The sequence below is a fragment of the Eriocheir sinensis genome, unplaced genomic scaffold, assembly GCF_024679095.1.
Source record: "Eriocheir sinensis breed Jianghai 21 unplaced genomic scaffold, ASM2467909v1 Scaffold109, whole genome shotgun sequence".
NCBI classification, from domain to species: domain Eukaryota; kingdom Metazoa; phylum Arthropoda; class Malacostraca; order Decapoda; family Varunidae; genus Eriocheir; species Eriocheir sinensis.
The window spans coordinates 340378-352500 of NW_026110396.1; the positions used below are offsets into that span (position 1 = coordinate 340378).

Here is a 12123-nt window from a genome sequence, read left to right on the forward strand (position 1 = left end):
TCAATCCAAAGCTGGATGTTGCGCCTACGTGCGCAACGACATCACTTGCTCTCGTGCCCACAACCTTGACTCTTCTGAATTTTCCACCATTTGTCTAAGACTTCATTGTCATTCTATTACTAAATACATCTGTGCTGTTTATCTCTCACCTAACTCTACCAACTATGTAAAATTCTTTGACTATTTGAATTCTAAAGTGGAGCACATCTTGACCCACTCTCCCTTTGCTGAAATCTCCATCCTAGGAGATTTCAATGTTCACCACCAGCTTTGGCTTTCATCCTCTTTCACTGACCATCCTGGTGAACAAGCCTACAACTTTGCTATCCTCAACGACCTAGAGCAGTTGGTCCAGCACCCTACACGTATTCCCGACCGTCTTGGAGATCGGCCCAACATTCTAGACCTCTTCCTTACCTCAAACCCTTCTGCTTATTCTGTCAAACTGTTCTCTCCGTTGGGCTCCTCCGATCACAATCTTATTTCTGCATCCTGTCCTATCGCTCCTGTACACCCTCTGGACCCACCGAAGAGGCGATGCTTCTGGCATTTTGCTTCAGCTCGGTGGGACGACCTGAGGATGTACTTTTCCGGTTTCCCGTGGAATGATTATTGCTTCCAGGATAGAGACCCCTCTGTGTGTGCTCAGCGCATCACAGAGGTGATTGTCTCTGGAATGGAGGCATACATTCCTCGTTCTTTCTCCACTCCTCACGCTAAAAAGCCTTGGTTTAATCACGCTTGTTCTCGTGCTGTCAATGATAGAGAGGTAGCTCACAAAAGGTACCAGAGCCTTCAAACTAATGCTAATTATGAACTTTACATTTCTGCCCGAAATCGTGCCAAATCTATTCTCCGACTAACCAAAAATTCTTTTATTAATAGAAAATGTCAAAACCTTGCTTTCTCTAACTCTTCCCGTGACTTCTGGCATCTAGCCAAAAACATCTCCTCCAACTTCACTTTTTCATCTTTCCCTCCACTCCTCAGTCCTATCTCTAAGGCTGAACTCTTCTCTCAAACTTTTTCTAAAAACTCCACTCTGGACGATTCTGGGCATATTCCTCCTACTCATCCCCCTTCTGACTCCTTTATGCCTGTTATAAAGATTCTTCAAAATGATGTTTTCTATGCCCTCTCTGGCCTCAATCCTCAGAAGGCTGATGGACCTGATGGAGTGCCTCCTATTGTCCTTAAAAACTGTGCCTCAGTGCTGTCACCCTGCCTGGTCAAACTCTTTCGCCTCTGCCTGTCAACATCTACCTTTCCTTCTTGCTGGAAGTATGCCTTCATACAGCCTGTGCCTAAGAAGGGTGACCGCTCCAATCCCTCAAACTACCGTCCTATAGCTTTACTTTCTTGTCTATCTAAAGCTTTTGAATCAATCCTTAACCGGAAGATTCAAAAGCACCTTTCCACTTCTGACCTTCTATCTGATCGCCAGTATGAGTTCCGCAAGGGGCGTTCTACTGGTGATCTCCTAGCCTTCTTAACTGACTCTTGGTCATCCTCTCTTAGCCGTTTCGGTGAAACTTTTGCTATTGCGCTGGACATATCAAAAGCTTTTGATAGGGTCTGGCACAAATATTTGCTTTCTAAACTACCCTCCTACGGTTTCTATCCTTCTCTCTGTACCTTTATCTCCAGTTTCCTTTCTGACCGTTCTATTTCTGCCGTGGTAGACGGTCCCTGTTCTTCCCCTAAATCTATTAACAGTGGTATCCCACAGGGTTCTGTCCTATCTCCCACTCTTTTTCTGTTGTTCATTGATGATCTTCTTTCCAAAACGAACTGTCCTATCCATTCCTACGCCGATGATTCCACTCTGCATTACTCAACTTCTTTTAATAGAAGACCCACCCTTCAGGAACTTAACGACTCAAGGCTGGAGGCTGCAGAACGCTTAGCCTCAGACCTTACTATTATTTCCGATTGGGGCAACAAGAACCTGGTGTCCTTCAACGTTTCAAAAACACAGTTTCTCCACCTCTCCACTCGACACAATCTTCCAAACAACTATCCCCTATTCTTTGACAACACCCAGCTATCACCTTCCTCAACACTAAACATCCTTGGTCTATCCTTAACTCAAAATCTCAACTGGAAACTTCATATCTCATCTCTTACTAAATCAGCTTCCTCGTGGCTGGGCGTTCTGTACCGTCTCCGCCAGTTCTTCTCCCCTGCACAGTTGCTGTCCATATACAGGGGCCTTGTCCGCCCTCGTATGGAGTATGCATCTCATGTGTGTGGGGGCTCCACTCACACAGCTCTTCTGGACAGAGTGGAGGCTAAGGCTCTTCGTCTCATCAGCTCTCCTCCTCATACTGATAGTCTTCTACCTCTTAAATTCCGCCGCAATGTTGCCTCTCTTTCTATCTTCTATCGATATTTCCACGCTGACTGCTCTTCTGAACTTGCTAACTGCATGCCTCCCCCCCTCCTGCGGCCCCGCTGCACTCGACTTTCTACTCATGCTCATCCCTATACTGTCCAAACCCCTTATGCAAGAGTTAACCAGCATCTTCACTCTTTCATCCCTCACGCTGGTAAACTCTGGAACAATCTTCCTTCATATGTATTTCCTCCTGCCTACGACTTGAACTCTTTCAAGAGGAGGGTATCAGGACACCTCTCCTCCCGTATATGATCTTCCTTTCGGCCACCTCTTTTGTTTCTTTTTAGAGCAGCGAGTAGCGGGCTTTTTTTGTTATTGTTTCTTTTTTGTGTGCCCTTGAGCTGCCTCCTGTTGTAAAAAAATATCTATATATATATAGATATATATATATATATATATATATATATATATATATATATATATATATATATATATATATATATATATATATATATATATATATATATATATATATATATATATATATATATATATATATATATATATATATATATATATATATATATATATATATATATATATATATATATATATATATATATATATATATATATATATATATATATATATATATATATATATATATAACTTAGGATTCGCTAGCTGTGTGCAGATGACCTTGATATTCATCAAAACAAGCTTGGTATCCATTCACACTTAATACTATCTGCCCATTAACCGTACGGTGATTACTCGGCCATGATGTCGATTTTTTTTCTTGGCAGGGTCCTGTATCGGTCACAGTCCCCATTCAACCTGCCAGAGCGACTCTCCACCCTATTATCTATTCTCTACCTTACACGCTGTCAAATGCAATCATCAATATCCTTAAGAATTTTAGGACTTCAACGTATCCCAATCACCCCAAAGCGATTCGAGACTGACATTGCATAGCATTAGAGAACAAGACTGTTTTTTTTTTTTTTCTTAAGATGAAAACCCGTTTGGTTGTATCTTGAGAATTTCTTCAATTTGATCCTTATTCTCAATGTTGCAACATGTCCGTAGTCAGTCGCAAAGATCTCAGCACTCCGGAAATCCTTTTTAATTCTGAAGGATTCCCCGACGAGTAGTAACTAGGGTGCGATCGATCTCGTTTGAAACGCTGCCATCATTGCTATACCAAGTCAAACAAGGAGGCTCGCGTCTCTGTAACTAGCCATTTTCCTAGACTTTGCAAAGTTAACAAGTACAATGTTTACGTTTCTGGTTCCAGAGCCATTGGGACCTGCATATAAATATTTTTGTGCCAGTAGCTACACGTACTTCGCAGTCGTCTAAGAAAGTAAGTGTTTAACGTTGGGGGCACCAGTTAATCATAAATTCGAACTTTGTACATAGATATCGATAGAGGCGCATATTGTTAGAAGCGATAAGAAGCCTCAAATGTGCTTAACACCACTAGCATATACGCACATCAACTGGAGTACCCTCAACGAAAAAGGATTATATATGGCTTGAATTGGTTATAACTACTACCTTGAAACGTGCACCTTCGCTATTGCTGTAATAGTATATGTATATATATATATATATATATATATATATATATATATATATATATATATATATATATATATATATATATATATATATATATATAGGCAAGTGCTGTACTTACTGCGGTAGTGCGGTAGTACCGCATCACGAAAAAGTACCGCATTACCGCAAACTTTCTGAAAATACCGCACTACTGCGGATCGCAGTAAAAAATCCTGCGGTACTTTTTGCGGTACTTTGAAAACTTTCGAAGATGACATTTGCAGCGCGGCATGCTCGCATAAATGTTTTTTTTTTTTTCAGTGAATCGGACTCTGTCATTGCATCGGTATCAGTCATCAGAAGCAGTGATTCAAAAATTCTGACTTCTCAGTTATTGTTCAAAATTAGATACTAAATAGACAGAATATACTACTACACTGCGAGTCTTCTTTAACCCGCGCGGTGCCGGCCATTTCAACCCCGGACCCATCCGGGATGTCGGCCGATTTTTCATTTTTTTATGAGCTTAAAAAATCCAAAGCAATTGTAAGATAATGGAAAATATGCAAAAAGTGGTTTAGCAAAGTGAAGTATTTTTTTTTACTACCTCTACCGCAGTGCAGCACACCGCGTACCGCACTGGGAAAGAAAAAAATGGGACCGCACTACCGCAACCGCACTACTCCGGAAAAAAGTACCGCAATACCGCAACCGCACTACTGATTTTTCAGTACTGCGCCCACCTCTGTTACTCTCCCCATTTCCTGGCTTCCTAGTCTCAAAAAAGCCTCAACATTTCCACTCTCAACCTTCTGAGTTGAGCAGACAGAAAGGGTATCGTAGTCAATGATCATCTGAGAGGCTCATACTTTTCCACGAACTCAGAAGAGCCTGCCGGGGGTTAACTTCGTGCATGATTCGGCGATCTTGTGCCTCGTCTGCACCGCCCTGACGGTTCAGAGGAAAATGGAGTGGGTTTATTTGGTTGGGCAGGGGTACTCTATTACTTTAACCAAACCTGCTAAAAGTACTGGATGCCATATAAGAAAATTCGTATCGGTGGAAGCTGTCATAAATGTTAGAATACTTTTGGATGGCGTACGAACTTGTCAATAATTGATTTATCGGATAGCCCAGACACTGAACCATACCGCTCACGATGCTGGAGCGTCAAACGCGTCGTTTTCTTTACTACTGTCTTAATAATATTTACAATCATTATAGGCTTTACTCGTTACTCTCACTTCTAAGTATAGGACAATTAAACATGAAAAAAACTTTCAGAACACACCTCATGCTCACACTAGACATAAGAAGTGGCTTTTTACCTGGGTAGCAGTTCTGAACAGTATTTACACACAGCCTGATGATTGTGACACAGCATCGGGGCTCTTACTTATAAAGAAAATGGTTATTTAACTTCAGTCGCATCATGAGTAATATGTCTTTGTCCAAGCTTGGATGAAGTATTGTATGTTGATTTTAGTCAGTTACCTAAGCGGGAGAAAGCACCGTTGCCAGCAAAGGGGAGTTACCTCAAGAGAACGGTTTTCTTATATTAAACTTTATGTAAAAATATTGAGGAAAATACACCACATCCATTATAAAGTTGTTTGACGAGGCTACAGTGAGTTCCTTTTTATGCAAATGGATGTTTTTTGTCGACGCCGTGAAAACGGTGTTGATGACGCAGAAGACGGCGGAGGAAAAAGTAGAGCCGTAAGTATTTTCACATTAAAAACATTTTGATTTCAGTTTTACGTAATTAAGGTCGTCCGAGAAGGGTGCCAAAGGGGCGCAGTTACTCCTTCCCTTTGGAACTCTGTTATATTTCGGTTCTCTTTCTCGTTTGCATATTTTCAAAACCTTAGCAAGACGATACATGGAGCTCTAGTTATTGGAAAACTGTGAATCACAAAAGATAATACGAAACTTGATGTAGATATGTATAGTAACTAAAGTGTAATGGTTGGGAGGTTTAAAGGAAAGCGAGATATCTGCCTGCCCTAGCTTTTCCTTGCAGTAATACTCACTGAAAGAGTAGTCTCAGAAAACATTAACCTTCCAAAAGGAGACTTATGAAAATCTTTCTCTTATCGATCATTTATGTTCAATATGAGACCCACATACATACGCTTTACAAAATAACATTCCCTACCAAACGTCACGAGTAGCACAATAAAATCGCATTTGTGACAGAACAAACTTTTCAGGTACTTCGTGTCAGTCTTCATGAGGTAAGTCAGTCACAAAGAATTCCTTCCACTTCTCGTATGTTTCTTAGTTCTGCGTCACCCACTTCATTAACCACATCTCTTCTGTGGCGAAAAGTTATTGGGCAGCCAGGCTATTGCCGCTGCTTGGTCATGTCGACCCAGGCCTTATTCCTCCTCTCACCCAACTTTACGTAAGGAACAAGTCTCGGGGTCGTTATGTCGTCATGGGAGAAACACCTCAGGATTTAGGACGATGCATCGCCATTCTGATTGATGAAGACGATTCTAAGAAGTGTTAGCTTAATAAGTATGGCCATGGTTCCCGACAAAACATTCACGCTGGTCTGCTGATCGCTTAATTAATATAGACGCAGTCAGTTCCAGCCAAGCTGCCACTGAGTAATAAAACTCACTTAATGTTCTCCCGTGTACACAAACTCAATACCTTGTTCTCTTTTGAAAATAGATGACTTTCTTTTAACAAAAAGGCAGGCATGAATAACCCAGATCCAACGAAATTTCAAAGTTTGAAGGCTCCGGCACCGTTTGTGAGCTGCTTCTTTTATTCCATGTACGAAAATAAGCCTAATTGTTGAGGCGGTGGTTGAGTGGTCAGCGTGATAGCGCAGTGTCCTTGAGTATCCGAGTACCGCCCACCGCTAAAAGCTGACCTGTTTCAGTCATCAGTGAGTGGTCTAAGGCTGCGTTTACACCAAGCACGTCGCGTCCCGTCACGTCACGTCACGTCACGTCAAGTCATAAATCGCCACCCCAGTTTAACACTGATTTGTATGGATATTTGAAAAATGCGTTTACACCGGTTCCGTCCAGTCACGTCACGTCACGCCGCGTCGCGTCGCGTCAAGTCAATATATAGAGCTGGTTCTATTTTTCAAGCCAGTCACCTGACGTGACGTGACGTGACGTGACGGGACGCGACGTGCTTGGTGTAAACGCACCCTTAGACTACCCTCAGGCTGCCTTGGTAAACACTGATCAATCTGGACTCAAACAAAACTCTCTACTGATGATCAAGTAGAGCTCCGAGGGCCTGCATGAGTCAAGCAAGATGTAAAATAATATATTTTGTATCATGGGAGGTTGAGAAAGTATGCAAAAAGTACTTGGTGTTTTAACCTCAAAGACAATCTCCCCTGTAATCAGCTGGGGTTTCTCACCTGGAAGCTCCAATAATTTCATGGGAAATATAAAACGTATGTCCTCAGGTCTTCCCACTATGGTTAAACATAATCAAAGCAGTAACCGCCTTTTCTGGCAATTCAAGAGGTTCAACAGGTGCGATAAAACATATTTTGGAAATAAGAATGTGCTCTGAGAAGCCCAACCGAGATTATAGTAAAAAATATATATGCTGAAGGATTTGAGGGTAGGGATAGGTCTAGGGTGTTATAGAGATATGTATAGCTGCAGTAGCCGCTCTAAATAATTAAGAAGAACAAAGTTTTAGGCTTACTTACCAGTTTGGTCAGTGAAAGAGGATGAAAACCAAAACTGGTGGTCAACATCGAAATCTCCAAATAAAGTGATTTCATAGAAGAGAGAAAATAAATGCAATACTGAAGTTCAAATTGTCAAATCGATATGCAGTGTATAAAACTTATTCGTATTTGTGGCCCTCACCTCTGTGCCACCTGTAAGCTTCTGACAGAAGCAAACCTCTGATAACAAGCTTGATTTAGGCCCAAGAGATTTATGGTGATGTAGAACCCAAGCACAGCTGTGGACCAGAAGGTGTGGCGAGTGAAGGGGCTCGTGTCCATACTGTAGGAAATAAATTTAACATGTTAATAACAAAATAAATCATGTATTTATATTCCTTATCATCTTTTGATATTGATGAAAATGGTCGAAATGGAAACTGCTTTAGCATAGTATCCAGGTTAAGGGCAGGTCTACTGAATGATGAATGCAGCGCCCTCAACCTCCCCCGAGCTGTCTTTCCCCCGCTTTCTCTTTCTCTTCTGTCCATGCTTCTTCCTTTGGGTAAGCGGGGGATTAATCCCCTTAGGGGTCCTGCGTCCCTGTCCTATGGCGAGCAGTCAGGCCAGCCCCTGATCTGGGCTGGCTGGGGAAAGGGTTTGCACCCCCTCCTCCACAAAAAAATTTACCCCCAGCCAAAAACAAGTTAAACATTAGAGGTCGGGGTCGGGGTGTGAGCCTCGACCCCGATCCGGTCTTGCTGGGGGGGCCCGACCCCGCGGGAGGTTTCCACGATGCATCCACATCCGGGGAGCCTGCCGTCAGTGACGGGTTCAGGGCAAAACCTACGGGACCCCTGCACCTCGAAGGAGGAAGGGCCCCCTAGACCCTTTTTGTGGGGGATGGCCGGGGTGGTGCAGAGGCTGCGCCAACCCGCAGAACCAGGCCCGCGGTTAACCTTCGGAGGGCTCTGCGTGTGGGCTCCTGGAACGTCCGGAGCCTCTCGGACGATGATCGACTGCCCTACCTATCAAATGAGCTCAAAAGACTGAGGGTGGACATAGTGGCACTCTCTGAGACAAGGAGGACTGGCAGTGGCGAGATCAGTGAGGGGGGGTACACCTTCTATTGGTCCGGCATGAGCAATGGCTTCCATGTCCGGGGTGTAAAGCTATGGGCATCTCCAGCCAACCTCTGCCATTTGTGTTCAAGGTTGCTCCGGTTGATGAGCGTATAATGCGAGTGAGGCTGAAGAACACACTGGGCTTCATGTATCTTGTTGCAGTGTACGCTACTACCGAGATACGTGAAACTGAAGAGAAGGAGACGTTCTACGCCAAACTCGACTCCGTAATAGACCAGTGCCCTCCCCGGAACACACTCATTGTCCTGGGCGACTTCAATGCTACTACTGGCACTGACAGAGCTGGCTATGAGCTATGTGTTGGTCCCCATGGATCTGGTACCAGGAACATCAACAGCTCTCTCCTCCTGAATTTTACAAAATCCACAAGGTTGAAAATTGCGGGGTCCTGGTACCAGAGACCAGAGCTGCATCGCTGGACTTGGTACAGCGATGCCGGAGGGGTAGCTAAGGAGATCGACCACATTCTCGTAAGTACTCGTTGGAGGATCCTTCAGAACTGCAGGATTTACCGGAGTGCTACGTTATTTGCAACTGACCACAGGCTTGTTGTTACAACACTCAAGCTTCATGTCAGGTCAAGAAGAATCTCGAGATGCAACACTACTGTGTTCCATCTCGAGAGGCTGAAGGACCTGGCATGTGTTCAGAAGTATGCAATGACAGTTTCAAATCGGTTTGAAGTGCTCGGCACCCTGGAGGACCCTGCAGAACTGTGGGATACCTTCAAACGTGAGACCCTGCAAGCTGCCAAGGAGTGCACTGGAGAGTGCCCGAGATCTAGGAGTGGCTTTGCCTCGGTGGAGACGCTGGAGAATATCGAGGAGAGTCCCGCTGCCAGACTTGCTGGGAACCGGGACCAATACAGGGCTCTGTCACGTAGGACTAGAGCTCTCCTGAGTAGGGACAAGGAAAGGTATGTCAGGGGTCTCGCCGAGGAGGTCGAGGGCCATTTAAATGCGAATGACCTCCGACCCGCCTACTGAGACCTGAAGAAGCTCCGCTTCAAGTTTTCCTCTCAGGTGAGCGCTATCCGAGCAACTGACGGCTGCCTAGTGTCGGACATGGATGGGCAGAGGGCTCGTTGGGCTGAGTACTTTGAGCAGCTGTACATGGCGAACCCTCCACGTGGGCAGCTTCCAGTTGCTGGGTTGCAGGTAGCGGATGCTGACCCACCCATTACCGAAAGCCCACCCTCTCTGGGCGAGGTCAGAGAGGCTGTGGCCAAGTTGAGGGGTGGGAAGGCACCTGGCGCATGTAACATAAGTGCGGAGCTGCTCAAAGCTGGAGGTGAGGCCATGATCCACGGGTTGCATGCGGTCTTGACTGCCGTATAGCAATCCGGTACCATTCCTCCTGATTGGAAGAGGGGATTGGTCGTCTCTATCTGGAAAGGGAAAGGTGACCGCCAGGACTGCAACAACTATCGTGGTATTACACTGCTCAGTGTGCCAGGAAAGGTGCTTTCCCACCTATTGCTGATGTGAATTTGCAGCCAGATGCTGAAGCTGCAGAGACCTGAACAGTCTGGGTTCACGCCTGGTAAGTCAACAACTGACCGTATCCTAGCGCTTTGCGTACTGGTGGAGCGCCGATGTGAGTTTCAACAGAGGATGTCGATCTCAAGAAGGCGTTTGAATCAGTGCATCGTGAGGCACTCTGGGACTTCTGCGACTCCGTGGGATTCCTGCGAGGACTATTGGTTTGCTGAATGGCCTGTATTCTGGGACAGAGAGTGCTGTGAAGTGTGGAGGGGCCTGTCCAGCTTCTTTTCCCGTGAAAGCGGGAGTGAGGCAGGGCTGTGTCCTTGCCCCATCACTTTTCAACACTTGTATGGACTGGATACTGGGCAGAGTTGTGGACCAGAGTCATTGCGGAGCATCCATTGGCAATACCAGGGTCACTGACCTTGTTTTTGCCGATGATGCAGTAATCCTAGCGGAGTCGCTGGTAGTTTTGGTGATGCCTCTCGAGGCACTGCACGAGGAGGCGAAGCCCTTAGGACTGCAGGTCATCTGGGCCAAGACCAAGGTACAGTCGCGATATGAAGTGATGTCGCCGCTCTCAAAATGTTTCGTACGGGAGGATTTGAAGGTAACGGAAGTAATGTGTATTTATTGTTTATGTTATAATGTTCCCTTTAAATGATAATCTATAATACGTTGTGATGTAAAACACGGTAAAATAACATAGTAGTACCTGAATTACAATTATACATTCATTTGTTTTAAAAAATGCGACTGCGAATGTCATGTGTTGTCTTCAGTACTGAAGACAACCTTGAAATGATTTAGCTCACGACGTGTGCTTATCTTTGCAAAACAGTTGTTATACGTTGTTCATATATATATATATATATATATATATATATATATATATATATATATATATATATATCTATATATATATAGATATTATATATATATATATAATTTTTTTTTTCTGGGTCATTCCATGAACTGTCTTCTGCAGTTATTAATACACACGCACAGTATGATACGAAGCTAATGGACAGTTACTGGCATTACTTTGCGTTTTATTGATTAAGAAACGATCAAATAATAAGGTTTCACATTAAACACCTTTTATTCACTATGATGGCGCTTCTTAAAAGCATGGGCACTGAAATATATAGTAACATTGCTCAGTAACGATGATGAATGAAGAATGCCTTCATAGGTAGGGTTGCCATATCTGAGCTATCAAAATTCCGGACGCCTCCACGAACACTCGACCATAGCCTAATATTTGGCAACGCTGTGTTTAGCCTACCCGACCGCACCACGACCACCACCTCCATTTCAAAGCCATATATTCTTATTTCCCCACCTTCTTCGATTATTCTGTGGCACTTATAAACTTTGGACATGTTCCACTGATCACCTCCAAGCATTAGAAGTTTACATGAAGCTTTTGTCATCGTTATATTGACCAAGAAAGGCAATGATGTTTGCGATCGGCGGCAAAGAGTGAGCTTGGTGTTTTAAAACACGACTAATCTGAGGCTATTAATTCTTATTTTTTCATCTCCGACTATCCCACGGTAGTTATAGGCTGTGGGCATCTTCCCTTGATCACTATCATTCATTAGAAGTTCACGGAAAGCTTCTGTTATCGTTATATTGACCACGAAAGGCAAAGAGTGAGTCAGGGGTGAATAATAGGTATGGTGCGCGGGCGATGACGTCATCATCAAACGAGAGTATAAATTAAATAAACTACGCCATCCTAGTTTAGAATATCGACTAATTATGCATGTCCTATATATTGTGCATATGTTAGATTTATTGCTGTCAACAATGATCATGAAAAGATAATTTTACTTTCTGTTTGAGTAATATGTCGATATTTGGACTTCATTTGACTTGTTCCTTGGTGAACGAAAACACTTTGTGTCAAAATATTTCGACAACTCTTCGTAA

General features: G+C 43.7%; 1 protein-coding gene across 1 annotated transcript in view; it reads right to left on the reverse strand.

Annotated features, from left to right (window-relative positions):
- LOC126989183 (sodium-coupled monocarboxylate transporter 1-like) overlaps positions 1 to 7899 on the reverse strand; it is a 45325-nt gene extending 37426 nt beyond the window's left edge. The window contains exon 1 of the mRNA XM_050847731.1: positions 7759 to 7899. Within this exon, the coding sequence (XP_050703688.1) occupies positions 7759 to 7898 (140 nt within the window). The 5' untranslated portion in view covers position 7899. The remainder of the gene's footprint in view (positions 1 to 7758) is intronic.
- Between the last annotated feature and the right edge of the window lie 4224 nt (positions 7900 to 12123).